This window comes from Oryzias latipes, chromosome 13 (genome assembly GCF_053564925.1).
Source record: "Oryzias latipes strain Hd-rR chromosome 13, Olatipes_Hd-rR_3.1".
Classification (NCBI taxonomy): Eukaryota; Metazoa; Chordata; class Actinopteri; order Beloniformes; family Adrianichthyidae; genus Oryzias; species Oryzias latipes.
Window position 1 is genome coordinate 22,561,077 of NC_136249.1, and position 26,279 is coordinate 22,587,355.

General features: G+C 40.5%; 5 protein-coding genes across 10 annotated transcripts; 2 read left to right on the forward strand and 3 right to left on the reverse strand.

The window, feature by feature from the left end:
- Positions 1-2,262: 2,262 nt before the first annotated feature.
- gfm1 (G elongation factor, mitochondrial 1) lies at positions 2,263-13,318 on the forward strand. Its single transcript, XM_023961606.2, has 18 exons — positions 2,263-2,465; positions 2,573-2,725; positions 2,800-2,932; positions 3,875-4,079; positions 4,276-4,392; positions 4,528-4,678; positions 5,502-5,656; positions 5,753-5,837; positions 5,941-6,078; positions 6,367-6,468; positions 7,043-7,099; positions 7,173-7,310; positions 7,588-7,670; positions 11,866-12,028; positions 12,112-12,256; positions 12,389-12,549; positions 12,636-12,689; positions 12,891-13,318. Exons 1-18 carry the CDS (start codon positions 2,391-2,393, stop codon positions 13,020-13,022), a joined length of 2,247 nt encoding a protein of 748 aa, XP_023817374.1. The 5' UTR covers positions 2,263-2,390; the 3' UTR covers positions 13,023-13,318.
- Positions 7,760-13,815, reverse strand: lxn (latexin). 3 transcript variants are annotated; one of them, XM_020708245.3, is made up of 7 exons: positions 13,400-13,815; positions 10,796-10,969; positions 10,667-10,729; positions 10,141-10,312; positions 8,897-9,033; positions 8,556-8,618; positions 7,760-8,029 (listed from the first exon to the last, which is right to left on the reverse strand). In XM_020708245.3, the coding sequence occupies exons 1-7, from the start codon at positions 13,514-13,516 to the stop codon at positions 7,937-7,939; spliced, it is 819 nt and encodes a 272-aa protein (XP_020563904.2). In that variant the 5' UTR covers positions 13,517-13,815; the 3' UTR covers positions 7,760-7,936. The 3 variants fall into 3 exon arrangements, with proteins under 3 accessions (XP_020563904.2, XP_011480818.1, XP_004075427.1); XM_011482516.3 differs by lacking the exon at positions 13,400-13,815 and adding an exon at positions 11,183-11,301; XM_004075379.5 differs by lacking the exon at positions 13,400-13,815 and adding an exon at positions 11,094-11,233.
- Positions 13,816-14,108: 293 nt separating this feature from the next.
- Positions 14,109-17,816, reverse strand: neu4 (sialidase 4). Of its 2 annotated transcripts, XM_011482192.4 has the most exons (4): positions 17,675-17,816; positions 16,828-17,077; positions 15,974-16,229; positions 14,109-15,488 (listed from the first exon to the last, which is right to left on the reverse strand). In XM_011482192.4, exons 2-4 carry the CDS (start codon positions 17,026-17,028, stop codon positions 14,542-14,544), a joined length of 1,404 nt encoding a protein of 467 aa, XP_011480494.1. In that variant the 5' UTR covers positions 17,029-17,077; positions 17,675-17,816; the 3' UTR covers positions 14,109-14,541. The 2 variants fall into 2 exon arrangements, with proteins under 2 accessions (XP_011480494.1, NP_001274477.1); NM_001287548.1 differs by lacking the exon at positions 17,675-17,816 and having other exon boundaries at positions 14,542-15,488; positions 16,828-17,028.
- Positions 17,817-18,720: 904 nt separating this feature from the next.
- Positions 18,721-21,154, forward strand: wdr53 (WD repeat domain 53). 3 transcript variants are annotated; one of them, XM_004075376.4, is made up of 3 exons: positions 18,721-18,853; positions 19,612-20,102; positions 20,185-21,154. In XM_004075376.4, exons 2-3 carry the CDS (start codon positions 19,614-19,616, stop codon positions 20,839-20,841), a joined length of 1,146 nt encoding a protein of 381 aa, XP_004075424.1. In that variant the 5' UTR covers positions 18,721-18,853; positions 19,612-19,613; the 3' UTR covers positions 20,842-21,154. The 3 variants fall into 3 exon arrangements, with proteins under 3 accessions (XP_004075424.1, XP_004075425.1, XP_078785735.1); XM_004075377.4 differs by having other exon boundaries at positions 18,731-18,832; XM_078929609.1 differs by lacking the exon at positions 18,721-18,853 and adding an exon at positions 19,025-19,166.
- Positions 21,031-25,653, reverse strand: srprb (SRP receptor subunit beta). The gene is made up of 7 exons (XM_023961657.2): positions 25,404-25,653; positions 25,004-25,098; positions 24,846-24,923; positions 24,681-24,763; positions 23,372-23,508; positions 22,650-22,704; positions 21,031-21,986 (listed from the first exon to the last, which is right to left on the reverse strand). The coding sequence occupies exons 1-7, from the start codon at positions 25,567-25,569 to the stop codon at positions 21,776-21,778; spliced, it is 825 nt and encodes a 274-aa protein (XP_023817425.1). The 5' UTR covers positions 25,570-25,653; the 3' UTR covers positions 21,031-21,775.
- Positions 25,654-26,279: the final 626 nt, after the last annotated feature.

The following is a 26,279-nucleotide window of genomic DNA, read 5'->3' on the forward strand; positions in this document are numbered from 1 at the left end:
CATGTTAGCACAGCTGAAAACATTTTGGCTGCTTAGAGAACTATAAAACTGACCTTCATGTGAATAGGTTGGGTATCTAGAGTCAATGCAATGCTCAAAATGGCCAAAAAATGAGAACTTTCATGTGAAAGTTAACAGATCATTCTTGTCCTTAGAAATGAAAGCTATTCCATGTGAGAAATTGTCAAGAAATTGAAGATTTCCTTCTACTTTGTTTACTACTTTCTTCAGAGAACAGCACAAGCAGAGTAGAAAAAGAAATGGAAGGCCCAGGTGCACAACTGATCAAGAATAAAAGTACATCAAAGTCTCCAGTTTGACAAATGGATGCCTCACAGGTCTTGGTAGCTTCATGAAATAGTACTGGCAAAACACCAGTGTCAACATCAAGTGAAGAAATGACTTTGGGATGCTGGCCTTCAGGGCATGTAGTAAAGAAAAAGTTACATCTGAAAATGGCATACAAAAGAGAGAATATGGACAAAAAGAACAGATATTGGAAAGAGGAAGATTGGATGAAAGTGTTATGGACGGACAAATCAAAGTTTGAGGTGTTTGGATTACAAAAAAACGTTTGCGAGATGGAAAACAGGGTGGGAGATTTGATCAAGGTAAAAGAGACTTTAAATAAGGAAGGCTATCTCTCCATTTTGCAATGCCAAGCCAAACCTTGTGCGGACGGTGCGCAAAGCGACACAAAGCACTTCTCCAAATTGTGCAAGAACTATTTCTTTTTACATATATATTTCTTTTTTTTTAGGATTGTTGTGATAAAAGTTTTTTTTAAGTCAAGTCATTTTTTGTTTTTCCTATTTATTCGTTTTTTGGATATTTTCCTCAATTGATGGACTTTTTTTCAGTGGAACCAGGAGGTGCCTGGGGTTAAACCCACACAGCCAAACTTTGAGAGCCAGTATGAGCCCAAAGCCATGGGACCCCATTAAATCTCTGGATTCTGAAAAGAATAATCTTCTCAAGTTCAACGAGTCATTCAAGTATCAAAATAACATCTGCCTGGTGTAAGAAATACTGGATCAGAGCTTGGAGAGCTTCATGCAGAAAAACTCGTTCCGACCGACACACCTGTGTGGAATCAGAGCTATAGCTCAGCAGTTGCTGGTAGCTCTGATGCTGGGGTTTTTCTGGATTTTTCTTTCTTATTTTGTACCAATAATGAAAATTACAGGTCTCTCACACCTTTTTAGGGGGAAAACCTTCACAATTGGTGGCTGAATAAATACTTTTTTCCCCACTATATGTGATGGATCAAGCTATTATTACAATATAATGTTTGGAAACAATTTGAATTTTGCAAAGACACATGACCATAAAGGGCGGTAAAATGTTCTTATAATGTTCCAGAAAACAACAGTGGCTTAACTTTATTAAACTAAAATATAAATGGATTTACTATTAATTCTTGTTTACTTGTACATTTATTTAATTTACACTTGATTATCTTGCAAGAAATACAAGGAATCTGGAAAACTTCTCCTGCACTGTTCAGTATCCAGGTATTTATCTCTGAGTCCCACTAGTTGAATTTTTGGCTAAAGATGGCCTGGGTCGATTTTAAAATAGACTACAGTGGTGCACGACAGTAAGGTGGCGATTTTGCCTTACAGCTGGAAGGTTGTCCCGATGCAAGTCCCAGCTGGAACCTTTACGTGTGGAGTTCTCAGGAACTCCGGCTTCCTCCAGTCCAAAGACATGCTTCTTAGGTGAATTGATTATGTCCCCTGCTGTGCATGGGTTCATGATTGTGGCCCTGTGACAGACTGCAACCTGTCTAAGGTGTACCTTGCCTTCGCCCAACAGTGGCCTGGTTAGGGTCCAGCTGCCCCACGACTCCGTAAGGGATAAAACAGGTTCAGAAAATGGATGGATGGATCAACTGTTAATTCTATTGTCAACCACAAATTAGGATATGAATTGAACTACTGTTGAAATGAATCGCTACACCTCTACGAATTATGGTACCAAAAATCTATGTCAAGTTAAAATGCAATTAATTTTTTAAATAAAAAAAAAAGTTCGATTGAATTCTCATTTTTACATCGAATTCTAAATTGCAAAATGCACTTTCAAATTGCAAGCCTGAAAATTGAAATGGCAATTGCAAAATGTCTTTTGAAATTGCATGATCAAATTACAAATTCAATTATTAAATGAGAATCGAATATCACTGAATTATGAGTGCAAAAACATCTTTCATGTCAAATTCTGCGCTTTCCGTCTGTGAGCCCTCCATGACGTCTGCCATTTTTGTTCCTCTGGACTTTCCGTAGATGCGGAAGTTGCCTGGGACCGGCGTGACTTTCAGCAGGCTAGCTGGAACGTTAGGGTCGAATTGAAGAGGAATTGCATTTTCACTGGCCTTTAAAGTCAACATGATACTTTTAAAGGCGGGTCTTTGTTTGACCAAAACTCACCGTTTGGCCACAGGAAGCGTCACTCTCAAAAAGGCAACTTTAGCTACTTGGCTATATGACAAAACATGCAGATTTCATAACCGCGAACTGAAGTAGCGAAAAATGCACCTCATTGATGTTGTCCTTTATCATATCCTCAGGTCCTTATTAACAGCTGTCGGACATGCTCATCCGAAGTCTTTCCTAATGAGAGGATCCGCAACATCGGCATCTCTGCGCACATCGACTCTGGAAAGACAACTTTAACCGAGAGGGTCCTCTTCTACACCGGGAGGATAGCAGAGATTCACGAAGTGAGGGCGAGCACATATGTAAAGAGAAATAAAGGTAGGGGATCGTTAATCTGAGTGCTGCTGTCGATGTTTAGGTAAAGGGGAAGGATGGCGTTGGAGCCACCATGGACTCCATGGAGCTGGAGAGACAGAGAGGCATCACCATCCAGTCAGCTGCCACATACACCATCTGGAAGGATCACAACATCAACATCATCGACACGCCTGGTACAAAACGCTTTGTGTTTACTTCCACTGACCTTTCCCCAGCTGGAGCTTCACTCCCATGAAAGTGGTGTTTTTTAACATGTTTTTGTGACATGTTTCACATGACGGAGAAAATTTATTAAGAAAATTAAGTATATTCTTGTGCTATCCGAGGAACTTTAACGTTGGGAGTTGGGTCATCTAGACCCACTAGACAGTGCTCTGAACCTTTTTTCTTCAATGATTTGTGATCTTCACTGGTGTCCATGGATTACATGAAATCTGTCCACCTTTATCCACCTTTGTCATTGTAGGGAAAACACGTCAATGTAAGGGTGGGGTCATCTAAGATAGCACAAGGGTTAAGCAAATCAATGTGAATCAGGAGCAGCCTAAAAAATGCGGTTTGAAAAATCCCGTAGCTGTGACACAAGTGCTAGAGTCCGCTCCATTCTGATGCATCTACTTGCAGACAAAGAGATCCATGTACTTTTCCTTGTCTGAGCTGACATCTGGCTCAAAATTTTACCGCTCCAATATTGTCCCATATTTTCATTCCACTGATAATGTTAGGTTGGGGCTGTAAGCTAGTGGAAGAGCATGTAACAAAGGGATGATTGGAAATGATGGCAGGCTTACCAGTCCCACCCACAACTCCAAGGTGAATTTCTGATGAATTGCTGCTGCTCTGCAGAAACTATGTTCTAGAAAACAACATATGCTTTTTGATTTTGCATAACATTGGCATAATTGTAATTAAAAGACCACTGAGAATGCTTTGAAATAGATCAAAAGACGGTTGGAGTGGGACTTAAACATGCTCAAATACATTTTTACTATTGTACCTATTAGTTTAATTTAAATAAGTTTACACCATTTCTGATGTGTACAGAGTTTCTAAGGATTGCTGCGTTTTTTTATTTAGGTTTTTTTAAATAACTTGGACCACTCTGTATTTTGCAGGTCACGTGGATTTCACTATCGAGGTGGAGCGAGCGCTGCGTGTTCTGGACGGAGCCGTGCTGGTTTTATGTGCAGTGGGAGGTGTCCAGTGTCAGACCATGACTGTAAACAGACAAATGAAGCGCTACAACGTACCCTTCCTCACGTTCATAAACAAGCTGGACCGAATGGGAGCCAACCCCAGCCGGGCCCTGCAGCAGATGAGGTAACACAAGAGTTCCTGGTCATATACACACTGAGCTGAGTGGTGTGAGAAAACAAGTCTTTTTTGCACTTTTGGCAACTTGTACATCATTGGTGCTTATTTCATTTTTTTTAAATAAATGTAAAAATAAATTTTAATAATTATTCTTCAAATCTGTCTCCCTTTTGAAAATTCAATTTGATCAATTTTCCTTCAGATCCAAACTGAACCACAACGCAGCCTTTGTGAATATCCCTATAGGCTTGGAAGGAAATATGAAAGGCATCATCGACCTAATAGAAGAGAGGAGCATGTACTTTGATGGGCCGTTTGGGTAAGAGACTCTGCATGCAGTTTTTGATTTTACATAGAACATACTGAACCTTCTGTGATTAGTGTCTGCCAAAGTTATCTTTCCTAATGTAAAACTAAACAAACACATTTAAAGGGTTTCTCCATCTCCCTACAGTCAAGCTCTCCGCTATGACGAAGTTCCACCTGAATTTCGCGCTGAAGCAGCAGATCGGAGGCAAGAACTGGTGGAGTGTGTTGCCAATGCGGATGAAACCCTGGGGGAGATGTTCCTGGAGGAGAAGATTCCAACCAACCTAGATCTGAAGGTCAATAAGTTCAAGTTTATTCATTTATATGGCGCTTTAAAATGATTGCAGTCTAACAAAGCGTCATACAATAAAAACTCCTAAAAACATTAAAAACAACAAAGAGGTTAAAAACAAATGATATATATATATATATATATATATATATATATATATATATATATATATATATATATATATATATATATATATATATATATATATATATATATATATATATATATATATATATGTATATATATATATGTATATATATATATGTATATATATATATGTATGTATATATATGTATGTATATGTATGTATATATATGCTGATCTCCAGCACCACGCTGACAGAGAAGCTCAGAGAGGTACAGCGGTGCACAAGTATTTAAAGATTGAAAAACAAATTCAAGTACCTCAAAATGAACTCTAAATAATAACGGAATACAAATATTTCAGGAAAATTCTCCACATCCAGAATATGAATGATTTGGTCAATATGAGTTTTTTTTTAATCTTTTAAACATGCTGCAGTAAGAACATTCAAATCAATTGACAGACTAGTAGCAATCATTTATTCCATAAATGCATGGATTCAGACTAATAAACATTTTTAGATTATTTTTAATACTATTGTTTCATACCAGTTTGGTTGTGAAGAAACATATGCCTTAAAAGTAGGGACTATCAGGCATGTCTGCAGCAATTTCACAATTTAACTAAAAACTAGTTCATTCTTTACTTTATCTGCATTTGCACACACTGCTGTTGAAAATCTTTTGAAGCTGTTCTGATTTAAGCCCTTAGAGTTCAGGAGGAATCGTTTATTTGTCTTCCAGGCTGCGATCCGCAGAGCCACAGTGCGTCGTCTCTTCACTCCAGTGTTGGTTGGCACGGCGCTGAAGAACAAAGGAGTCCAGCCACTTCTAGATGCTGTACTGGATTATCTGCCCAACCCCAGTGAAAAAAAAAACTATGCCATCCACAATGACGAGTGGGTGTTTCTGAGGAGCTCTTCTTTATTTTTAAAGCAGCAAATTCTGTTCCTTGATCTGAAGTACTGTTTTTTGTTTTTGTCCTCTGCTAATAGAGATTCTGCAGTATCGTCAAAGGTCGAAATGGATTGTACAAGAGACTCTTCTAACCCATATGTTGGTCTCGCATTCAAACTGGAGGTACAACTATTGAGCTAAAAAAAAAAGTAAAGGTTTCTGTTGTTACTTTTCCTGTTTTAAAGATCATTTTCTTGGTTGTTTTGTGGTTCTTTTGTTTTTACAGGCTGGTAGGTTTGGACAGCTGACATATGTACGGGTTTATCAAGGCTGTCTGAAGAAAGGGGAATACATCTTCAACACTCGCACGGGCAAGAAGGTCAGAGTTCAGAGACTCGTGCGGCTCCATGCTGATCAGATGGAGGTAAGAGCCAATCAGTGTTGGTCAGTAGGAAGTTGATTGTAGAAGTTTTCCAGTTGTGGTTTGCAGTGCAAAAAAGGCAGAGGAGCATGACTGGTCATCAAGGTTCCTCTTAAGGCTTAAGTCAAGCATGTAGAAATAACCACATCCTCTGAGACATGAAAATAACCAGCTTACGTCAGTCAACTTTCAAGACACACTTTTTAAAATTGAAAGGAACAAAATGAAAACATATGAAATAACTGATTAAAGAGTTTTGTTTTCTTCTTCTTCTCCTGCCTGCTCCTTCAGGATGTGGAGGAAGTTTATGCAGGAGATATCTGCGCCCTTTTTGGGATCGACTGTGCAAGCGGAGACACTTTCACATCCAAGAATAGTACCAACCTCTCCATGGTGAGTTTGTCTAGTCACCGGAGGGTAAACAGCATGCACACACACAACTGTGCACACTTTTTTGCAGATAAATGGATTTTTCCGATGGGAGACTGCTGTGATCAATTTAGATCATGCAAGAGAAGTTTGAGCAGTTCAAACCTGATTCAGTAAAGCCAAACAAAAAAGTATTTAGCCATGAACACTTTATTTTTTTTACTGTTTACTAGCGGATATCTGCCACCTACAGCTGGAAGAGCGATGCAAATCTTCCTCCAGGCTTTTTCTTTCCCAAGATTCTAATATATGAAAATATACAGTATATGTCATAGAAATCCGGTCAGACACGAACCGCATTTACTCTTTCTTCCTCCATGATCGATTTTCCATGGTTGCCACTTCACAAATTATAGAGGACGCCATCTGTATGTCACTACCAAATCTGAGTCCCTGATTGGTCCAAGTTCGACCTGGTTTAACTTTCAATGAGCTTTCATTGACCACGAGTTTTATATGGTTGTGAAAACTTGCGTAGATGTTTATATTTCCAAGAAAAACTTCTGCTTTAGTTCATTTATCACCTTATGTGCCGCAGGAGTCCATCCACATCCCAGAGCCCGTCATATCCATGGCCATGAAGCCGTCCAACAAGGTGAATATTCCTGTTTCACCACTGTAAAGCAGCAGCTCACGTTGTTCCTCACGCTGCTTTTGTCTCCAACTAGAACGATCTGGATAAATTCTCCAAAGGCATCAACCGGTTCACCAGAGAGGATCCCACATTTAGAGTACATTTTGACACAGAGAGCAAGGAAACCATCATCTCAGGCATGGGGGAGCTGCATCTGGAAATTTACTCACAGGTGGGTGGTCACGTAGTGGCCAGGACTTCTGCACATTTGTTTGAACCTTTAGAGTAAACACTTGTAAAAATCTAGCTAAAAAAGTCAAATTGTAGTTACAGTTTGTAATTACATTTTCAATATAAGGCAAAAAAGTTGATTCTCTAACAAATCAGTAACCTGTGAGCCCACATTCAAGTAAATACCTAATAAACTGACAGGAAATGTACTATTTACTTTGAGGCTGCATCTGACATGTTGACCTTTTCCTACAAATGTGTTCTGGTTTGGTGTTTAGAGGATGGAGAGGGAGTACAACTGTCCCTGTGTGATGGGGAAACCCAAAGTGGCCTTTAGAGAGACCATCAGCAGTCCTGTATCGTAAGTCCTCTTTTCCAACACTTAGGAAAAACACACACACACACACTCTCTGGGAAACCAAGTGTTTAAAGAAACATTAATGCACCATAAACGTTTCATGGAATTTATTAAGCATACATTTCAGTCGTCGGGACAAATCTCCCTTTTGTTTTTCTACCCTCTCTCTAAATACAATCATAAAGCAGTAAAAAGAGTACAAAATAGTGTCATGGCAACATGGTGAATACCAGCAGTATGTTTGTACTTGGAGTTTAACTTTTTAACATTCAGTGATTCGGCTTCGGTATCTGCTGCATCTGCTGCACTTTAACGCCCTCTGCAGGAGACCATGTGAAAAGCAGCTTCCAGTGGAGAATTTCCTGAGAGAACACATTTTAGAAATTTAAAGGCAAAAGATCGGGAAGTAAAACCATATCTCATAGTACATTTTCTCATAGTACTGTCAAAAACTGCTAAAAGGCTTGTTCTTCGGAGCAGAGCTGTCCAACCATGTTCCTAGAGATCTACCCCACTGTCTGTTTTCCAGCCAACAGGCAGGGTGGTAGATCTGGAGGACCAGGAATGAGCAGCCCTGCTATAGAATCATATACACAGTGCAACCACAAAGGTTCACATCCATTGTTTGTGTGTGCCAGTCTGGATAAATGCAGAGGTTGTGTCAGGAAAAGCTTCTGGCATTAAACCAAAGCAAAAACGTGAAAATCACTAGCTGAACTTTGATTTAATACATGATAGTCTGTGTGAACAAGATTGGTGTGGTAACCCCTAAAGGCAGCAGCCGGAAGACATAAGAATTGGATCATAAATACATTTGAGTATTACAGCATCTTCTGGAAGAAAAAAAAGAAACTTCTTTAAATGGCACAAATGTTAAAAAAAGTTTACCTGAGACACCATGTCATGCAGCAACATGTGGGAGTCAAACTTTAGCTCCTCTCTTTCAGTTTCCTTCAGCAAAAAAGAGAAAAATGGGCCTTTAAATTAAATGTTAGTGTTTGGCCATAGTCAAGTGTATAAAAAAATACCAGTTTGTGCAGAGCTTTAATTTGATTTTTGTTTTTTAATCACAGTGGGGAGCAAAAACAGATTCTCACCACAGGCATGGAGTCTTCATAAAAGCATAACCATACAGTTGAACAGTTTTATTTATGTACCAACAAAACAAACATTGGGATTTCCAGAAATCTCTTATAGATTAGTGAGAAAAAACAAAAGCACAGACATACCAGCTGTGTGATCTGGGCCACCTGAGCCATGTTGTACAGAGTGTTTTCTGTGGATTCATGTAGCATGATGAAGCTGGAAGCCACGATGCTGAGGTGCCAGAAGGGCATCATGTCAGGCTCAATGTGGCCCTGGCTGTCTGAGGACAGTTGGCACTGAAGTTAGTTAGGACAGTTGCAGTACAGGTGCAGCTCAATGAGTTACAACATATTTACAAAAAAATATTTAGTTTAAATGTTGATTTTTTTCGTTGTTGACTAAACTTACAGCTAATAAGCCCAATATTCATCGCTAGAAAATGTCAATTTTTAATGTCACACCAATTCAAAACAGTTGAAAAGGGTCTTTTTAGGCTCTGTCAGTCTGAATCCGGCACCACATCCATGGCAGAAAACTGCAGACGTTTGACAGTCGTGCTGTAGAAGCCTGTTGTTCATAGTGTTGTGTTCAAGAGCATTGAAGCAAAGTTTAAATGTGGTAGAAGATGATCACACCTCAGAAAAATTTGCTAGATTGAAAGGATTTTGGAAAGAATCCCATTGATGAAAAGTCACCAATGGCACCAATCAAGCACACAGACATCCAGAACTTAAACTTCAAGTTTGGCATTTGTTGTGTCAAAGCAGAGACATAAGGAACTGGGCCGTAGGTCAGTGGATTCACTTATTCTTTTTATGACAAAATGTTTTTTTTGTTTTTTTTTTTTTTAAACAAGATCCCACAGTCTTCAAGAAAAAAGGTACAGATTCAAGTAAAGCTCTGTAAAATGTCCTCATTACTGTCGGCTGATGGCCGCCAGAACCACTGAATTTTGAGCCATTGACCAGGACGTTATGGTCATTCCATGCTTCCCTGGACTGACCAGCTACCACTTGCTATGTCTACAGAGAATGTGTTCTATTGTGAAAAGGCCAGATGCCACATAGCAATGCTGAAGAACTAAAGGCAACATAGTTAGTTGTTTAATTTTCTTTTTGTAGTGTTTTTCAGTCGTTAACATCCTGAATTTGGGCTTTATAAGTTACAAGCTGTAATCATAATAAACTGTCATTTTTTAAACTGAATTATTTGAATAGAAAATATAGTAAATGACTAATCAACTGTAGAATACGTGAAACTATATTGTATCAAAGTTAGGACTGGCATTGCAAATATTTAAAAAATGAGATTAGTTTACATAAAAAAGCCACAGCAATGTTTTAACATCTCCCCGAAGCAGTGATGTGGAGTATTTCAAAGAACATACCAGGTATGTACTGTGCAGACAGCAGGCTGTGGCCCTCCTTGTACCTCTGGTATAAGGCTTCCTCTTGAGCTGTGGTGTTTTGTAGGAGCTCTTCACAGGAAGCCTTCACCTCTGGTGATTGTGTTGGCTCTCCCCGCGGAAAGAAGACATCTGCTGAGCACTTCTGCGTCCTCTGGAGGATTTACGGAGGGAAAAGCATTGATGAAACTGGATTCGCCTTGTTGTCACCATAGAAACCAGTTGGGAGAAGTTAAACAGTGTCTTGAACTTGCTTGAGCCTCATCATTTTTTTTTCAAAGCAGGTCTTTGTCAGTCCTGGTTAAACCGGTCCAGCACAAAGACTATCCTCACCTAGATGTTACTCATAGTTTGCACAAGCTTTTTAGTGAATTGTAATCTGCTGTAGTGTGGCACCTGCATCCAAAACTAACGGAGGTTTTAAAATAAAAGCCTGCTGGTCACTTTAGTCTGGCAAATTATATAAAATCTAAAGTTAAACTTGATTTTGAAAACTTGAAATTCTTACGTTGCTGATAATTTCATGCGCTGAGATCTGGAGGTGGTACCTTCTTCCAGTGTCGGCCACATCCTGAAGGAAACAGCAGAGGTGAGACAGACTGCTGTGTGCAGACTTCAGCTGTGAAGTTCAGCTGACCTCCGCAGTGGCACTGTGAACGTCCTCCAGACCAAACAGCCTGTATGGGGAGCCGTAGCGAGTGTTCAGGTAGTGCTGGACAACCTTTGCCGCCCTTCGTGCAGGAAAATGACTGGGGTTCAGCTCGCCAGTTGCCATTACATCCCCCCTTCCCTCCTCCACTGTCAGATCTTTCTGTGAAAAGAAAAAGAAAAAGACATTTGAAGGAAAAGAACAGAGGAGGGAAGGGCTTCCATTTCCTTTAGGACTTTGATCTCAAGTGCCAGCTGGGTGGGGCTGCTTGTAGATTCACACACACCTTCAGACCAAATTGAAAAATAGGGCAAGCATTTAAACCCTTTGCGAGGAGAGAAGATTATCAGATCTGATAACAGAGCCTGCTCCAACCTTTGCAGCAGAGCTGAATGCTGGGAAGGCAGGAGGTCAACTCCGATCAGGTAGCCGAGTCAGATGCTTCCCATGCAAACTAAAACATGACTTCCTCTTTCCGTCAACAAGCTCTGCCCTCTTTTAAAGAGACACAGCACTATTACACTTACAGATCCTCCCACCCTGAAAGTTGATAAGACAAATAGAAACTTGCTGTTCCATAGAAACCGAAAAACTCACAGTTAGTGCCAGACTTTATTTACTCCTGTTTTTTCCTCCTTTGCTTTAGATTTTCAACGATGTGTTTTAGTTTATAGTTAAAACTATACAAACTTGCTGGTCTTGTCTCAGTTGATAGTTTTGACCCTGAAGTTCCCTCTTGAAAGGCTTGAGAATCCTAATTTCTTCTCAAAGTTGAAAATGAATAGTTTTGGACTAAAATAAGATTTTGAATTGGAGTGAATTGGATTTTAGATTTTGTTTGATCAAAGTTATCATTTGCTATCACTTAAATCAGGGAGGGTGGGCATTTTATTTTCAGCATTCTGCTTGTGCGTCAGTTGGAGCTGGAATTGAAATTAAAGTTTTGTAACATTACAAACTAACATAACTTCTCCAAGAGGCTAAAGGGGCGTTACACTTGCTCCCTCTGGCTCACTCTCTGTATAGACTTTGACCTTTTCCATGCCGGCTATCTGCAGGTTTGACTTTACGCACAAAAAGCAGAGTGGCGGCTCCGGACAGTACGGTAAAGTTGTCGGCGTCCTCGAGCCTCTTGAGTCAGAACATTACACCAAGCTGGAGTTTGAAGACCAGACAGTCGGCCCCAACGTCCCAAAGCAGTTTGTTCCAGCCATTGAGAAGGTGCAAAGAAGATTCTCCCAGATTAAAACATAAGGATTTGTAGAGCACTACTTTATTGTCTGTTGTGTCCCATGATGCCTCAGGGCTTCAGAGACGCCTGTGAGAAGGGACCCCTGACTGGACACAAGATTTCGGGTGTCCGATTCGTCCTGGAAGACGGAGGTCATCACATGGTTGACTCAAATGAAATTTCCTTCATTCGTGCTGGAGAAGGTGCTCTGAAACAAGGTCAGAACTGCAAGGGTTTTCGGTTTAGATTAGGACGGTCCTAATCCATAATATACCAAACAGAGTGCATTATGATCCAGGACGGCATCATTCATGTTGATTTTTCACTATCCACTTTGTTTTGTTCCAAAGCCATGGAAAAGGCCAACAACATCGTCCTGGAGCCGATCATGTCTGTGGAGATTGTTGCACCTCAGGAGTTTCAAGGAGCAGTCATTGCTGGGGTGAACCGTCGCCATGGCGTCATCACTGGACAAGATGGAGCTGAAGGGTTCTTCACTTTGTATGCAGATGTAAGTCGTGCCCCCCCCCCCCCACCCCCCTTAAGCAAAACTTTTTTTTGAGTGGCATGGGTTTAGAAATGTTCTGTTTCCTCCAGATTCCACTAAACGATATGTTTGGCTACGCCACAGAGTTACGATCCTGCACCGAAGTAAGTTTAATACAAAATTCTAATACAAAAAATTGGTGAAGTCCTGCCAATTAGCTAAATTTTTTTGTTTAATTCTTCTTTTCCCGCTAAATATATTAGAATTAAACATTAAATGTGCCCAGTTTGTGTACCAAAAATAATCTCAATCTCTAAATACAACATAACACAGAAGAGTTTTTGACTGTATAACTGTTTATCCAGGGTAAAGGCGAGTACACAATGGACTACAGCAGATATCAGCCCTGCCTCCCAGCCACACAAGAAGATCTCATCCACAAATACTTAGAAGCTACAGGACAGCTGCCCACCAAGAAAAACAAGTGGAAAAACTAAAGACCGTCCGTTCAGCTGCCTCTTCGCTGGACTTTGACGTCACTGGAGTTTTTCTCCTCATAACATTGAGCCAAACGAAATGTTGCTTTTCTTCATAGAGTGTCTCCCTAATTTATATACTTTAAAACAAAATATGTTTTTCTCAACTTTGGTATCATTTGACCCCTTTTATTTTTCTGCCAGCTGTCAAAGGAAAACAGTTACAGTGAGTTTGTTTTTTTGACTGGAGCTTACTATTTTGTACTATGTACAAAATGATTTACTGCGATATTGGTTTTTTAAAGTATCTATTCAAATTATTGTGAATCAGAGAGTTTTATTTTCCTGTGAAGTTTTGACAACAGTCCGTAAAAAAAAAAAAAAGTGCAAAAGCTCACCTGTTCTCTAGTGACAAAGTTTGGATGGGCCGACTCGTCCTTCAGGCTCACTGCTCCAGTGGGACTCCCCCTCATTCCCATTAACACAACCAGAACAATGAAGCCTCTGAAACCCATGTCCACGCACTGGAGAGTAGTGATGCGAGAGAAAAAGCTAAACGAAAACTCGTCTAAAGAGAGGGCAGCCAGGGGTGAAGCATTGAGGAGGTGGAGAGAAGAGACTGTCCAGATCCTGCTGAGGTTTTTTTTTTTCTTCTCTCTTGTACAATCTGTATCTGCTCTTTGTAACTAAACAAACCGCTCCAACTAAACATTACTCATTTCCGCTCAAGTGAGCTGCTGGTGTTAACTGTTTCTCACAAGAAGGAATCACGTTGGAGGCTCTCCACTTAGACCAGCAGGTGTTTTTCATCTGAGAGTGATTGCAGCTTTGCAGTTTTAACTCTTGAAAATAGACTTCTTCTGCAAAGTTTTCTTCAGCTAACCGGAAAACGGGACATATGGGAGTCGGATGATCAAATTTAGATGATTATGAAGATCTCAGTTTTTGCTCAACATCTCATTAAAAATATGTTCTGCTGATATTTGTGCTCCTAGTCATGAAGAAAGCTCTCCATCTCAGCAGTTTACAACAGTGTAAGGTTGCATGACCTGTTATAGAAGAGATATGACATGAAGAGAAAGATCAAGGCCACAGTAGATTATATAGGAAATATTTAATATGATATCAGTTTTTTTGTGACAAAAAAAACGGAGACTTTTAGTCCTGATGAATGAATAAATGAATGTATTTTGAATGTGTACTTCTTTGCTATACAGATCAGTGAAGGATAAAAAGCATAATGTCTCAGAAGCTTAAAGTTGCTAAAAATTCACTGACTAGTGGCAACCAAGAAAGCACCAAGAAACTTTAGATAATTGAAAAATATGAGCATTAAAAACCCCAACTACAAATGTTCTTAAGAAAAAGCAGCATTAAAATGGGCGTATACTAAAAAAAGCTTATGAAAGTTACAATCTAATATTTAATTTGCTGGAAAAAAATCACATACCCAGATGCACCTGAGGAGAGAATACATTGTTTTTAAAATGCTATTAATCAAAAGATACTTCGTCTGGATGTCATACATTTCAAACTGTGCTTAGGAAGAAGAACACATCTCGAGCAGCTTGCTCTTCTTCCTCCTCTTCTTCACGTGCGGCCTCGGCTGCACAGCAGGTGTCCTTTGGGTTTGCTGTTTACAGCTCCCGCTGGTCTGTCTGCAGTCATCCTCCCTGGGCTGTACATCCACGGGCAGATTGTCGATGAGCTCATAGAGGGTGAAAATGCTGAAGCAGATTTCATCGTAGGGGGTTTTGGTGCCGCACTCAAAGAGGCAGGCGAAGGCCACGGCGGGCACAGCTCCAGGTGAGGCTGACAGCTCCAGGTAGGCCAGATCAGAGTACGCGCTGGGACCCTCATAGATCACCCAGGGGCCACGCCAGCTGTCTGGATCACGTGGAAACAGGCTAAGGAACAGACCCAGATCCTGGCGGGCGGTGGTCAGTGTTGGATGGGAATACACCACCCAGGTAGGATTTAGGAAATCTGGATTAGGATGGTGTAGGTGCATGTTGCTAGTGTGGGATGTCCAGTGTCTGGAGACAAGACGCTTTGAGCAATTCTTCAGACTTTTGGATAAATGTAACGGGGCAGGAAATCCAACAATGCTACCATGACAACCATTTCGAGGCTCCACCAGTCGGGGCACCAGCTGCCCTGACTGGAACACAGCTCCGTCATCCAGACTGAGGGCTTGTACCCTGTATCCCAGAGGGCTTCGTGCGTTGCAGTACAACACGTTGGAGCCGTCTTCTTCATCCACAGACACCATCTGGCACTCCACGCTCTCTGGAGCTGGAATGGCTTCTCCAAAGCGCCAGCTCCTGCCGTGCGTGTCACTGTGGAAGCAGAAGGAGCGAGGAGTGGTCTGACAGAGGCGCCCCAAACACTCTTTGCACTCGATGTGATAGGCATAGGCAGGAATTAGCAGACGGCCCGACTTCAGCTGTAGGCCGTGACCCGGGCCCAGAGCAAACGTGGCCCAATCTGCTGGGAAGAAGGAGAGGAATGGGACTATGAAAAAACAGTTATAGCATGTATCATTTTCAGAACACAGCTAGCATTTTTCCCTAATTCCTATTTAATTGTTGGCAATTTGATAAAGATTTCCTCTTTTCCCATAGGAGCTCTACAAAGTGTGGTTTTTAACTAAAGATTGTTGTTTTTCTGTGCTTTAACAATATAAAGGTGGTTTCTATGCAAAAAGAGATCAGAAATGCAAATATCTTTTGGAGATAAATTAATGACTGAGTATCTTGGCCACTCTGATACACACAGAGGTGTATCATGTATCATGAGGTGTATCAAGTTTTTGGGGCTTTCAGAAGTTTTTTTTTTTTTTTGTCTGACTTCGTTTTCATTTGAAGTCCAGAGGAGAAATAAACATCTTAGGCTTCATTTGTGCTGTTTTTTTCTTCATCTCAAAAAGACTATCCAGATTAAAAATCTGTTCAAAGTGGACATGTTTAGACCTTTAATGGTGTCTCCTATGACTGTCTTGGTCAAGTCGGTGACTGGACTCCAGGTGTCCCCCCCATCGGTGCTGGAGATGTAGCAGAGCCGGGTCACGTTCTTCCCCGTCACCAGCTGGTAGGACTCTGACGTGTGGCCGAGAACAGCGATGAAGAAGAGGAAGAGCGTTCCCGTGAAGTCATCGAACACTGGACACGGGTTCATGGACCTGTGGCCTGGAAGGTAGGCAGTGCCCAGAACACTGATGTTGCCCCACTGCCACAAAAATCAGTTAAGAGACAAGGGCAGAAAAAAGTATACGTAAAAGAAATGAACTGATAAAAAACTAAATATGATAATAGACAAATTGTGTTGCAAATATTACTTTTATATAACTGTGTTATATTACTAAAATTTCCTAGTTGAATCTTCTGGAGTCTTCAGTGAATGCCAGTTGTCTGACTCTTTCCTAGGTTCTTCATTTTTGTCTTGCATAAGAAGATTGGTGTTTACACTTGTGTAATTATTGTCTTATTTTAGATATCAAATCTTACTCTATAATCTGTAAATACACCATCATCCTGCAAAAACAATTGTTGCCTCTTATAATTTGTTTTTTAATGTATTTTTGGACATCACTGTGTTCTCCAAACTGATGCTTTTTGTTGTTTTAAACACAATATGGACATAAATCTAAATAAAAAAGAGAAAGGTTTGTTCTGGCTTTTGCACTGTGTGTGTTTTATCCTTTAACTTATCAGAGTGCTGACAAAAATTATATTTGGAGCAGTGCAATGTCAACACAAGCAGAATTTAAAGCAAAACTTTGTGTTTCTGACCGTTAAAAATCACCGCACTCCATCCTATCACAGACCTCCACATAGTTTCTGTAGAAAGTGCCTTTCCTCACAACAAGCAGGTGAGCCTGGGAGTCAGACGGGCTGAGTCTCTCCTCACAGAAGGCCAGGAATGTTCTGTTGCGGGGCACGTAGATCAGAGCTGGGACTCTATACGTCACTCCATTGGACTCTTTTCGGAAAAGCACTGATCTCGCTGGGAAATAAGGCGACCTCATGCTCCAGCAGGACTGTGTGACACTTCCTCAAAGCAAACCCGGAGATTTTCTGCAAAAACGTAAAAATCAGAACCAGCTTTCATTGAAAAATATAGCATGTACATGGGGTGGTGCAAAATACAGAATTAGGAAAAACAATAATTGCCTCAGTAGAAATTATTGCTTTTCTCAATTTTTGATTGGCTTTTATGTGGAATGATAAACATGAATATATTCCACACACGAACAAACATACATTATTAGAAAATGTATCAACTGTGAACAAACCCCAAAAATAAGAATTTATTTCATGATTTCAAAGGTAAACTTGATGAAACAATCCTGAAGAAAAGTCAGGTGACAGAAAAGGTTTTGTTTCTTACTGTCTAAGCTGTCAAGTTTACTTTAGATCCCATTAAAGGAATGAATTAAAAATGAAATGGTAGCACGGGCATTTGTGTAATTAAACGTAGCTTAACCTTTAAAGTACATACTTTATAAGACTAAATGTATCTTGATTGTAGCAACAAAGACTTAACTGGCTGAGTTTTAAATTGTGAGACAATCTCTTCTCTTAAGAGTAAAAATGACATTTATCTGCACATTTTCTCACAATTTTTTAAATTAATGTCCAGGGCACAATGGGGAAGTAGATATGAGTCCTTACCTTTCCAAAGTTCAGAAAGAGCTGCAGCTACTTTGTGTTGGTACAGAGAGTGTTGGGTTTTGGGGATGACAGTGCAGTGAGTTTGTGTATTCCACAGAGGATCTGAAAGCCATGGTCTGTTCTCTCTGTTCACCGCAGCAGCACGGCATGCTGCTCACTGACCCAGAAATGAACACTCATCAGATCTACAGCTTTGGATGAATCAGCGGACAGTGGTCATTGTGGAAAAGATGGCAGAGTGGGAGGGGTCAATCTGAACAAAGAAGTTATGATCTGCCCTCTATGTATTCTCTCTCTGCTTCCCTTTGTCTTCTCATTGCACAGCGCCTGGGAAATAAATAGGTGCTTCTTTCGGTTCAAAGCTCTTCACTGCTAAACTTCCCTTCAAAATGTATCAAAGGTCTATTGAAACTGTTCAACAGTTAGTCTGTATATGTACGTTCTCATATTAGCACCAGTACTGTTCCATATCGTGACTGAAATGTAGAACATTTACGGTATTTATGCATAGAACACAAAAACATAGTGCATTAAAAATTAAGTAAAAACAGAAAAAAGCTTTCAAACAAAGTGTCAAAAATCTTCTTTAGACTCACATGCAAACAATAAATATAAAAAATAGATCACATTGATTCATCAAGGTTCTCTGTCTCTACATGTGAGTTTATCAACATAAGTGTCCAATGCCAGCCATTGTGCATAAATGTTATTGATGCCATTTAAATTTTCCTTTTGCATAAAAATATCAAACTTCAAGAATCCTGCACTGAACTTTTCAACCTGGTTTTTGCCCCATCCTAGTTATTATTTATTTCGTTTTGAAAAGAATGCCTTAGTTGCTCCAGTTTTTTTCACATTAAATTAGTATTAGCAGTAGTAGTAGTAGTAGTATGGTAGATTTTCAGACAGTTTATTAAAGTTTGAATATTTGAGAGATAATTTTAATATGCAAATATCACACTCTAATAACGTTTATTTTCAGAAGATTTGGAACAATAAGTTGTACCAGGATATATGTTGTTGTTGTTGTTTTTTATTTGAGGTACGTAAAATAGCGGTTTAGAAGTTCCTCCTCGCAAGGTCCAACTGGTGAAAGCAAAACTTTGACGCTGTGATGTCATCAATGAGCGACGAAGACCCACATGTCATCCAGCTGAGGTTAGCTCTTCACAAGTCAAGGTAATCGGTTAAGTCACAGCATTGATATATTAAAAATAATAATAAGTTAAATGAAAGCGTCAACATTATTCTTCCAGTCATTTACGGAAAACGTCAAAGTAAAGGCGAAGCTGCGTCATGTCTTTGATGCTAATTAGCTAGCTGCAGTGCTAAAACTAGATAGTTTTGCGTTTTTAAAGAAAACATGAGCTCCCATATTTTCAAAAAGTTTTTTTTTAACATACAGTCACGTATAAAATGACTTTAAAGCATTACTTTGAAACCTACGAGAAGAAACTAGGTCGAAGGATTTCTGCAAACATTCGTTTTTTGGGTTAGAACTATTAAATTACCTTATAACTTTTTGACAATCTGAAATGTATTTTATTTGTTAAAAAGATCTAAAAAAGACTGAGGTGTAAGGTAAACCTGCTAATTTATGCCATTACAGTCAAACTTTCAATTAATTCAGCTAGAAAAGTCGTAATTAATTTAGAATGGCTGAAATTTTAAAGTTGTTATATTTCTGACTTCATACGGTTAAAACGCCAAGTTATTGTTTTCATTATGGCAGTTTTTTTATTTAATCTTTATTTAACCGCGTAAGCTATTAAGAACATGTTCTCATTTACAATAAACTGGGACATCAACACCTACAATCCCTGTTGCATTGGGGTACATTCGATGATCTGTAGCAGTTAACTAAATCCACATTTACATCCCTTTAATGCCACAATCTTATGTTTAATTTCTTGCCAACTTGTGTTCTGATTGGACAGAAATGGCCAGACAGTGGTCTGAAGGCCACTCCACCTCCGTCTTGTGTGTTGGTGCTTCTTCGGGTCCAGAGGATCTCATTGCTTCAGGCGCTGAGGGTGGACAGATTACAATCTGGGGGCAAGATGGCACCATTGCAGGCCGTATCACCGTTCCTGGGGAGGGCGACATCACCAGTGTGGTGTTTTCCCCCGCAGCTTCAAACCAGCTGTTTGCGTCACACGGAGACACGGTGAGTGTGCTTGATCCAAGGAACCTCAAGAGCTCCGTGGAGGATTTCCGAGAAGCAGGGGAAGAGGAGATCAACTCTTTGGCACTGAATGAGACGGGTTCAGCCCTGGCGGTAGCTGATGATTCTGGGGCGGTGCGAGTGCTGGAGATCCCGGGGGGTAAAGTGTGCAGGACTCTTCGCAGACACACAAACATCTGTTCTTCTGTGGCTTTCCGACCCCACCGGCCCAACAACCTGGTGTCTGTTGGACTGGACATGCAGGTGAAGAAAAGGAGAACTACAGAGGAGTGTTTGGGTGATGTATGAACCCCATGAGCAAGAGTATTTTCTCTGTTTCTCTCAGGTAATGTTATGGAACCTGCAGAAAACACGGCCCCTATGGACCCTCAACCTCCAGGATGCAGCAGAAGACGACGAAGGCCTCCACCAGCAGCCCGCTGGTCAGCTCTTCAACCCTCCACTGGTGCACTGTGTGACGGTGGCGAGCTGTGGTAACGTTTTAGGCTGTGCATCAGAAGATGGGCGGGTGCATGTGATGCGGATTGGCAGCGGTTCCAAACTGGAGCAGCAGGGAGCCCTCAAAGCTCACAGTCAGGGAGCTTCACAAGCACATTTTGTCGGTTTCTTATCGCATCCTTACTGGCTCGTCACCGGAGGAAACGACAGCCATGTGGCCTTGTGGGACCTCGGTAAGCATCCGGTGGTATCTCCAGAGGGAAAACCGCAAGGAGCGGCACCACAGCACAGAAAGAGGAAGAGCAAGTCAAAGAGAAAAGAGCAGACTCCGAATAAAGAACAGACTGCGCAGCTGGAAAAGGAAGCAGAGGAGGAGGAAGACACAGCTGCAGAGAAGGTAACGGACAAGCCTGGCCCCAAACTGAGCATCAAGCACAGCGACAAAGTGAACTGGTTGTGTCCTGCGGTGCTGAAAGGAGTACCCAGCGTGATGGTCGCAGACCAAAGCTGCAGTTTGACAGTGTATCCTCTGTCTCAGATGTAGCAGCATCCAATTTCAATATGCTTGGTTTGTTTGATTCTGTGTGGAAGACTGACCATAGTTGGTTGCAGCTCATCTGCTTGCATTAAAAACACAACCACAAGCTTCTTGTTCAGTAAGACTAGTGCTAAAGATACAAAAAAATAGAAACAGGCCTGAAGGTAAAACATACATCTTTGCCAGTGGAGTGAGTCGTATTTCAAACACTTTTATTTTTTAAACGAAATCACAGTTTTTAATGAAAACGACTCCAAACCAGACAAACATGAAAATGAACTTAAATTGGTTTGTGGAAATAAAATCTTGAGTCATCTCATCTGTAAAGTATTTGGACTGTTTCATCAACAAGTCTTGTTTCCCTGCAAAACATGTTTTCCTTAAACAAGCAGAATAGAATAAAACGGAACTACAGCATATCAACACATTCAAAAGAAATGAAACAGTTTTTCACTGTAAGCCAGTCTATAAACAGCCAAACCAAAAACTTTCTGCGGATACAGGAAAAAAAGGCACTGAAAGACTTAAATATGTTAAGAAGAAAAACACAGGTCATGCTTCAGTTGATGCAACTTCGACAAACGGTAAATAAATCTGATCATTTTTCTAAGTTTCCAGCTGTACATTTTGGAAGCAAAACAAAATTCTGAGGATTTCTCAGAGCTGCAGAGCAACCTGACAAACACACCAGCGCTGTTCACGAATACTTTGTCTATTAAAGCATGTGGGGGTTATCTATATATATATATATATATATATATATACTTCCCATTTCAGAAATTCTTCTTTTCCTTCCTGTTGAAATGGAGTTTAGAGATGTCTCACTTGGGGGCATTTCTCCTTACTGTGCTCTATCTTACTTAGGCATAAATGGACTTTCTGGTTGGAGCGTTGTGCCTTTAAGACGACACTTCGTGCAGAGGGTGTTAAGCTGCAGATTTCACAGTTTAGCCAGGCTCTTCTCCAGGCTTTTAATGTCCGCCTCTCCCTCTTCTGCCTTGTTGCTGAGGGCACTGCACTCCAGGAACTCCACCCTCATAGGCAGCTGGCTGAACTCAAAGTCCTTGCCTTTTCTGCCCAGAAACACGCTGCCGCCAACGGAGCCGTCCTGGGAGCCGAGAGCAGCTGAGCGGGTCACTCTCAGGGTATTCCTGCCAAAGAAGAAAAATCCTGTTTAAGGGGCTTCATTAGTCAAATATTCCATGAATCTGAAAGCCAGGTTAAAGAATTACAATTGATTATAGAGTGCAGGAGAATATAAATAAATAAAAAATGCTTTCATATAAGCCATAAATAAGGTTGGGCGGCCATGGTGCAGTGGTAGGGCGGTCGACCCATGATTGTAAAATTGCAGGTTTGATTCTCGCCTTGCACATCCATGTGCCGAAGTGTCTTTGGGCAAGACACTGAACCCCACCTTGCCTCTGGTGGGAGGTTGGCGCCAGTGTTCGGCAGCAGAGCCGCCATCAGTGTGTGAATGTGTCTGTGACTGTGAAGCGCTATATAAGTATACGTCATTTACCATTCTTAACTAATCTTCTTACTGATTCAGCCAGGAAAGCCCAAACAAACAAGACCAATGCCTTGCCCAAAGGCCACACAGTTTCGAGATGAACCATCTTTTTTGACAAGTTTGTTTGTTCTGCTGAAAATCTAAAGATTAGACTTACTAAAATAAGATCAGATCACTTTAAATACTGGATAGAAATGCTCTAAATAGACCAACAGTACATATGCTGACATCAAAAAGATGAACAATGCAAAGTGTCGTACTGCTTGGATGTCAAAAGTAGGCTGCAGTAAAAATGACTTACAATTCTTTTTCCAGCTGCTGTTGGATCAGTTTGGCAGATTTTGCCATGGTGATGTCTGTCAAAACAAACAAGAGTAAATAGCAGATTCATCTAATAGGAGGACAATACCGGCTAATAGAAATTAATCTACTTCTTACCATTGACTGTATATGGAGAACTGGACTGAGCGAGTGTGACATCAGCAATAAAAAATGACTAACCAAATGAAGTCAATTCAGTCGCCATTCTTCCACCACATGTCCGTCACCATGTTGGAGCCAGACGTCCTCAGTAAGCTGTGATTGGTCCGTGTCGGTCCTAGTCTACATTTCTATGGCAACCTATCTCTGCAATCAGGAGTGAGCATGATAGAAGGCCACACCCCTTCCACTGAAAGCAGGTTCAGGAGAGTCTGTCAATCAAATGCTTCGAAGGTTCAACACAAGGCCACCTACTTTTATTGAAGCATCTGATTGGTCAGTTTATAATTTGAATAACTAGTGCTACAGCAAAAATATTAAACATTGTTTTAGGATTAGCAAAAACACGTTAATAAAGGGTAGCAGAGCAAGAATGGTTATTTTGATAAGTAATAGCTGTTAATTTCTCAATAGAAGTCTATAGGATTTCGGCTTTTTGGGACCAGCGGGTACTTTCTATTTGGAGCACAAGCAGCAACTCAGTCCAGTTCTCACATACAGTCAATGGCTTTTACGCAATAAAAAACAAAAAGGATGTTAAACCTTGTTTGTTGCACGCCACCAGGAGAGTTGGGGTGTTTCGGCAGATCACGCTATCGGTCAGCAGGACGTACAGAAACTCGGCTACGTCTCTGACTTCTTTCTGGAAAATGGCGCTGTCCACCACAAACACGATAGCTCTGAGGATAGAAAGGAGGAGTCATTCCAAGTGTCACCATGACGCAAATGCATGTGCTATGAATGCCCAAACTGTAATCATAGAGACAAAATCCCTTTTCTGATTTGGTTCAAAGGCACTTGAGCTGAGTTTCAAACAAGAACTTTACAGTAAAAGGGAAGAACACAAAATCTAAAAGCAGTGCTGGAACAGATCACATTTCTACGGGTTTCGGCTTCACTTCTATTAATTCACACAGATTTTGGAATTTCTGAACACACAAAGCATCAAAAAGATTAGCATCATTTTATCTTAAATACATCCCAGTTTCCATATATTCCAGACAGGAATCTTCATTCTAAATCAGCAAGATTAGAGGTTAATCTCAAAAGTTTCACAATTAGAATCGGTGGCAGAGCCTTAAGACATCATGTTAGTCCAAGAGTTTGGGAGGCAGACGCTGTGTTGAAAACGTACTCGGCCCTGTCTGCACTCTCATCTGCACGTATGTATGTTTAAGGCCCATTCCAATTATCTTCTGATCTATTGTAAACTTCTTCCTTGTGTTTTTTTTTTATTAGGATTATGCTGAAGGAGCAGCAGGAGTTACTTAGAAATTGTGGGCTGGGGCCATTGGCACAGAGTAAGCATGGCCTGACTTCCCATGATCCCTTTCTTTATACGCTCTCCCGCTATCTTAAAACACCAAGCTAACATTAGTGGTGCATCAAAAAAAATATATTTTTTCATCTGCTCCTGATTCACAACGATTTAAATAAAGAAATACTCAGAAATGTAGTTTAGTAGTTTTTTTTTTTAAATGTCCTCCATCAGGAGAAAAATAAATCTACAAGAACATGTTAAAACCCCAATTTTTATTGGAGTGGGTCTTTAATCAGTTGTGGTATATGGTCCCATCAACCAAATCTTCCGCTGGAGGTTTCTAACAATGTTTTGATTTAGAAGTTTTCCTCTCCATACTTGTTCATTTGCGTGCTCAGAAGGGGGGATTACATCAAAAAAATCCTTTAATCTCATAGCCACCTATTATCCTTCAATCTGTCCGAACTGTAATGATCTGGACTGAAGTGAATTATAAGAATAACGGCTTTTATAACTGTTTGTTTACCCTATTAAGTCAACCCTAAGTGTGTTTGACATGAAACAATCCAGCCATTGCGTTTAGCATCTCACCTGGCTGCTGACTTGAACTTCTCCAGGTACTGAGCCCGGAGACTGTCATGACCTGGCAGGTCTATCAGAGTCCAAGTTGTGCCCTGGAATCAGAAGACGACACAATCCGTTGAGAAACCAGCCCACATGGCTTGATATGTTGTTGTTTTGATGTCTTAACCTCACCTTATCACTTTTGGCTTTATAAGGGGCACTGCTGTCAGTGATGGAGGTCTGTGTTCGCTTGAACTTCCCTGATACTAGCTGTGAAAACAGAAAAGCCACCATCAAAACAGTCCCCTCAGGATCACAGCAGGAGCCAGCGGGTCAGAGGTCAAACCCACCCGACTGAACAGGAGGGTCTTCCCGGAGTCACACAGTCCGACCAGCAGCACGGCGCTCCGGACGGTTTTGCTGGTGAGGAAGTACTTCAGAAAAACTGAAGACAAAAAGCAGAGAGTTTTAATGTTTGTTAGTCTGCAAAGTTTGAATGGCTTCCTGTGAGGCGCAACAGACAGCTGCTAGCTTTAGCTTAGCAGCTAGCTTTCTCCATTTTCAATGCGGCTACAACCGTAAAAGCACAATTAAAATTGTTCATAAACACACATTTGAATGCTAGAACCTGACCCCGCGCAGAAACAAACCCCTCAAACTCCCAACAAACTACTTCCATTGAGCCACATGCCTGGCCTAGTAGCATGCTAAGCTAATCGGTTAACGGTAAGAGACTGACGCAAACTTTACCGCAGGTGATGATGATCGCCGCTAAGGCCACGACGACGCTGATCAGAAAAACTGGGTCTTGCTCTTCAACCTGTTTGCGGACATACTCGATGAATTGTTTAACTGTGTTTTCTAGCATCTTCGCGTCCTCTTTTCCTCCCATGTCTCCACCGACGCTGCGTTCCATCAGCCCCGGATCATCTGAAACGGGACACGTTTCCTTAGCCTGTGTTACGCAACGAACACCAGAGGGCGCTGCTCAGCAGCACTCAGGAAAACAGAAGAAAACTGGAGGTTTTTTAGATACACAATATTAAAGAATTTATTTATCATTTCCACCATAGACCTATGTATTTTTGGTTTGTTTGAACTAAATAAAATATTTATTTCCCCCCTAATTTATCAGCTGTTGATCATCCTTATTTGTTTTTATTGTGATTCTTTTTTGATGAGTTTATTTCATGAGTTGTGTTGTTGTTGCTTGTTTTTGTATACCTCCTAGGGAAATCGTTATCTTTTTTTTTACTTTATGGAATATATATGTTTTTTTATTTTATATATATATATATATATATATATATATATATATATATATATATATATATATATATATATATATATATATATATATATATATATATATGTGTGTGTGTGTGTGTGTGTGTGTGTGTGTGTGTGTGTGTGTGTGTGTGTGTGTGTGTGTGTGTGTATGTATGTCTTTTTAAACTCAAAATTCAATAAAAATCAACATGTGATTTTAGAAACACATGTTCCCTGTCAATACAATTGATTAAGGGCTTGTCCCTCAAACTTTGGTCCAATTAATCAAAATCATTTTTTGGATAACGAATTCTGATAGCATTTCACTTTAAATACAGCTTGATGCTGGTTTTCAGA

Coding starts and splice junctions, on each gene's coding strand:
- gfm1 (XM_023961606.2), top strand. CDS start 2,391: ATGATACTTTTAAAGGCGGGTCTTTGTTTGACCAAAACTCACCGTTTG. Junction 2,466..2,572: donor GAAGCGTCACTCTCAAAAAG/GCAACTTTAGCT, acceptor TCATATCCTCAG/GTCCTTATTAACAGCTGTCG. Junction 12,029..12,111: donor TTGTTCCAGCCATTGAGAAG/GTGCAAAGAAGA, acceptor ATGATGCCTCAG/GGCTTCAGAGACGCCTGTGA.
- lxn (XM_020708245.3), bottom strand. CDS start 13,516: ATGGGTTTCAGAGGCTTCATTGTTCTGGTTGTGTTAATGGGAATGAGG. Junction 10,730..10,795: donor TTCACAGTGCCACTGCGGAG/GTCAGCTGAACT, acceptor TGTTTCCTTCAG/GATGTGGCCGACACTGGAAG. Junction 10,313..10,666: donor CGCATGAAATTATCAGCAAC/GTAAGAATTTCA, acceptor TAAATCCTCCAG/AGGACGCAGAAGTGCTCAGC.
- wdr53 (XM_078929609.1), top strand. CDS start 19,091: ATGACTTTAAAGCATTACTTTGAAACCTACGAGAAGAAACTAGGTCGA. Junction 19,167..19,611: donor TGCAAACATTCGTTTTTTGG/GTTAGAACTATT, acceptor CTGATTGGACAG/AAATGGCCAGACAGTGGTCT. Junction 20,103..20,184: donor CTGTTGGACTGGACATGCAG/GTGAAGAAAAGG, acceptor TGTTTCTCTCAG/GTAATGTTATGGAACCTGCA.
- neu4 (XM_011482192.4), bottom strand. CDS start 17,028: ATGAGGTCGCCTTATTTCCCAGCGAGATCAGTGCTTTTCCGAAAAGAG. Junction 16,230..16,827: donor TCTACAGAAACTATGTGGAG/GTCTGTGATAGG, acceptor TTTTTGTGGCAG/TGGGGCAACATCAGTGTTCT. Junction 15,489..15,973: donor CATAGGAGACACCATTAAAG/GTCTAAACATGT, acceptor TCTTCCCAGCAG/ATTGGGCCACGTTTGCTCTG.
- srprb (XM_023961657.2), bottom strand. CDS start 25,569: ATGGAACGCAGCGTCGGTGGAGACATGGGAGGAAAAGAGGACGCGAAG. Junction 24,924..25,003: donor AGACCCTCCTGTTCAGTCGG/GTGGGTTTGACC, acceptor CTGTTTTCACAG/CTAGTATCAGGGAAGTTCAA. Junction 22,705..23,371: donor GGTGGCGTGCAACAAACAAG/GTTTAACATCCT, acceptor TTGTTTTGACAG/ACATCACCATGGCAAAATCT.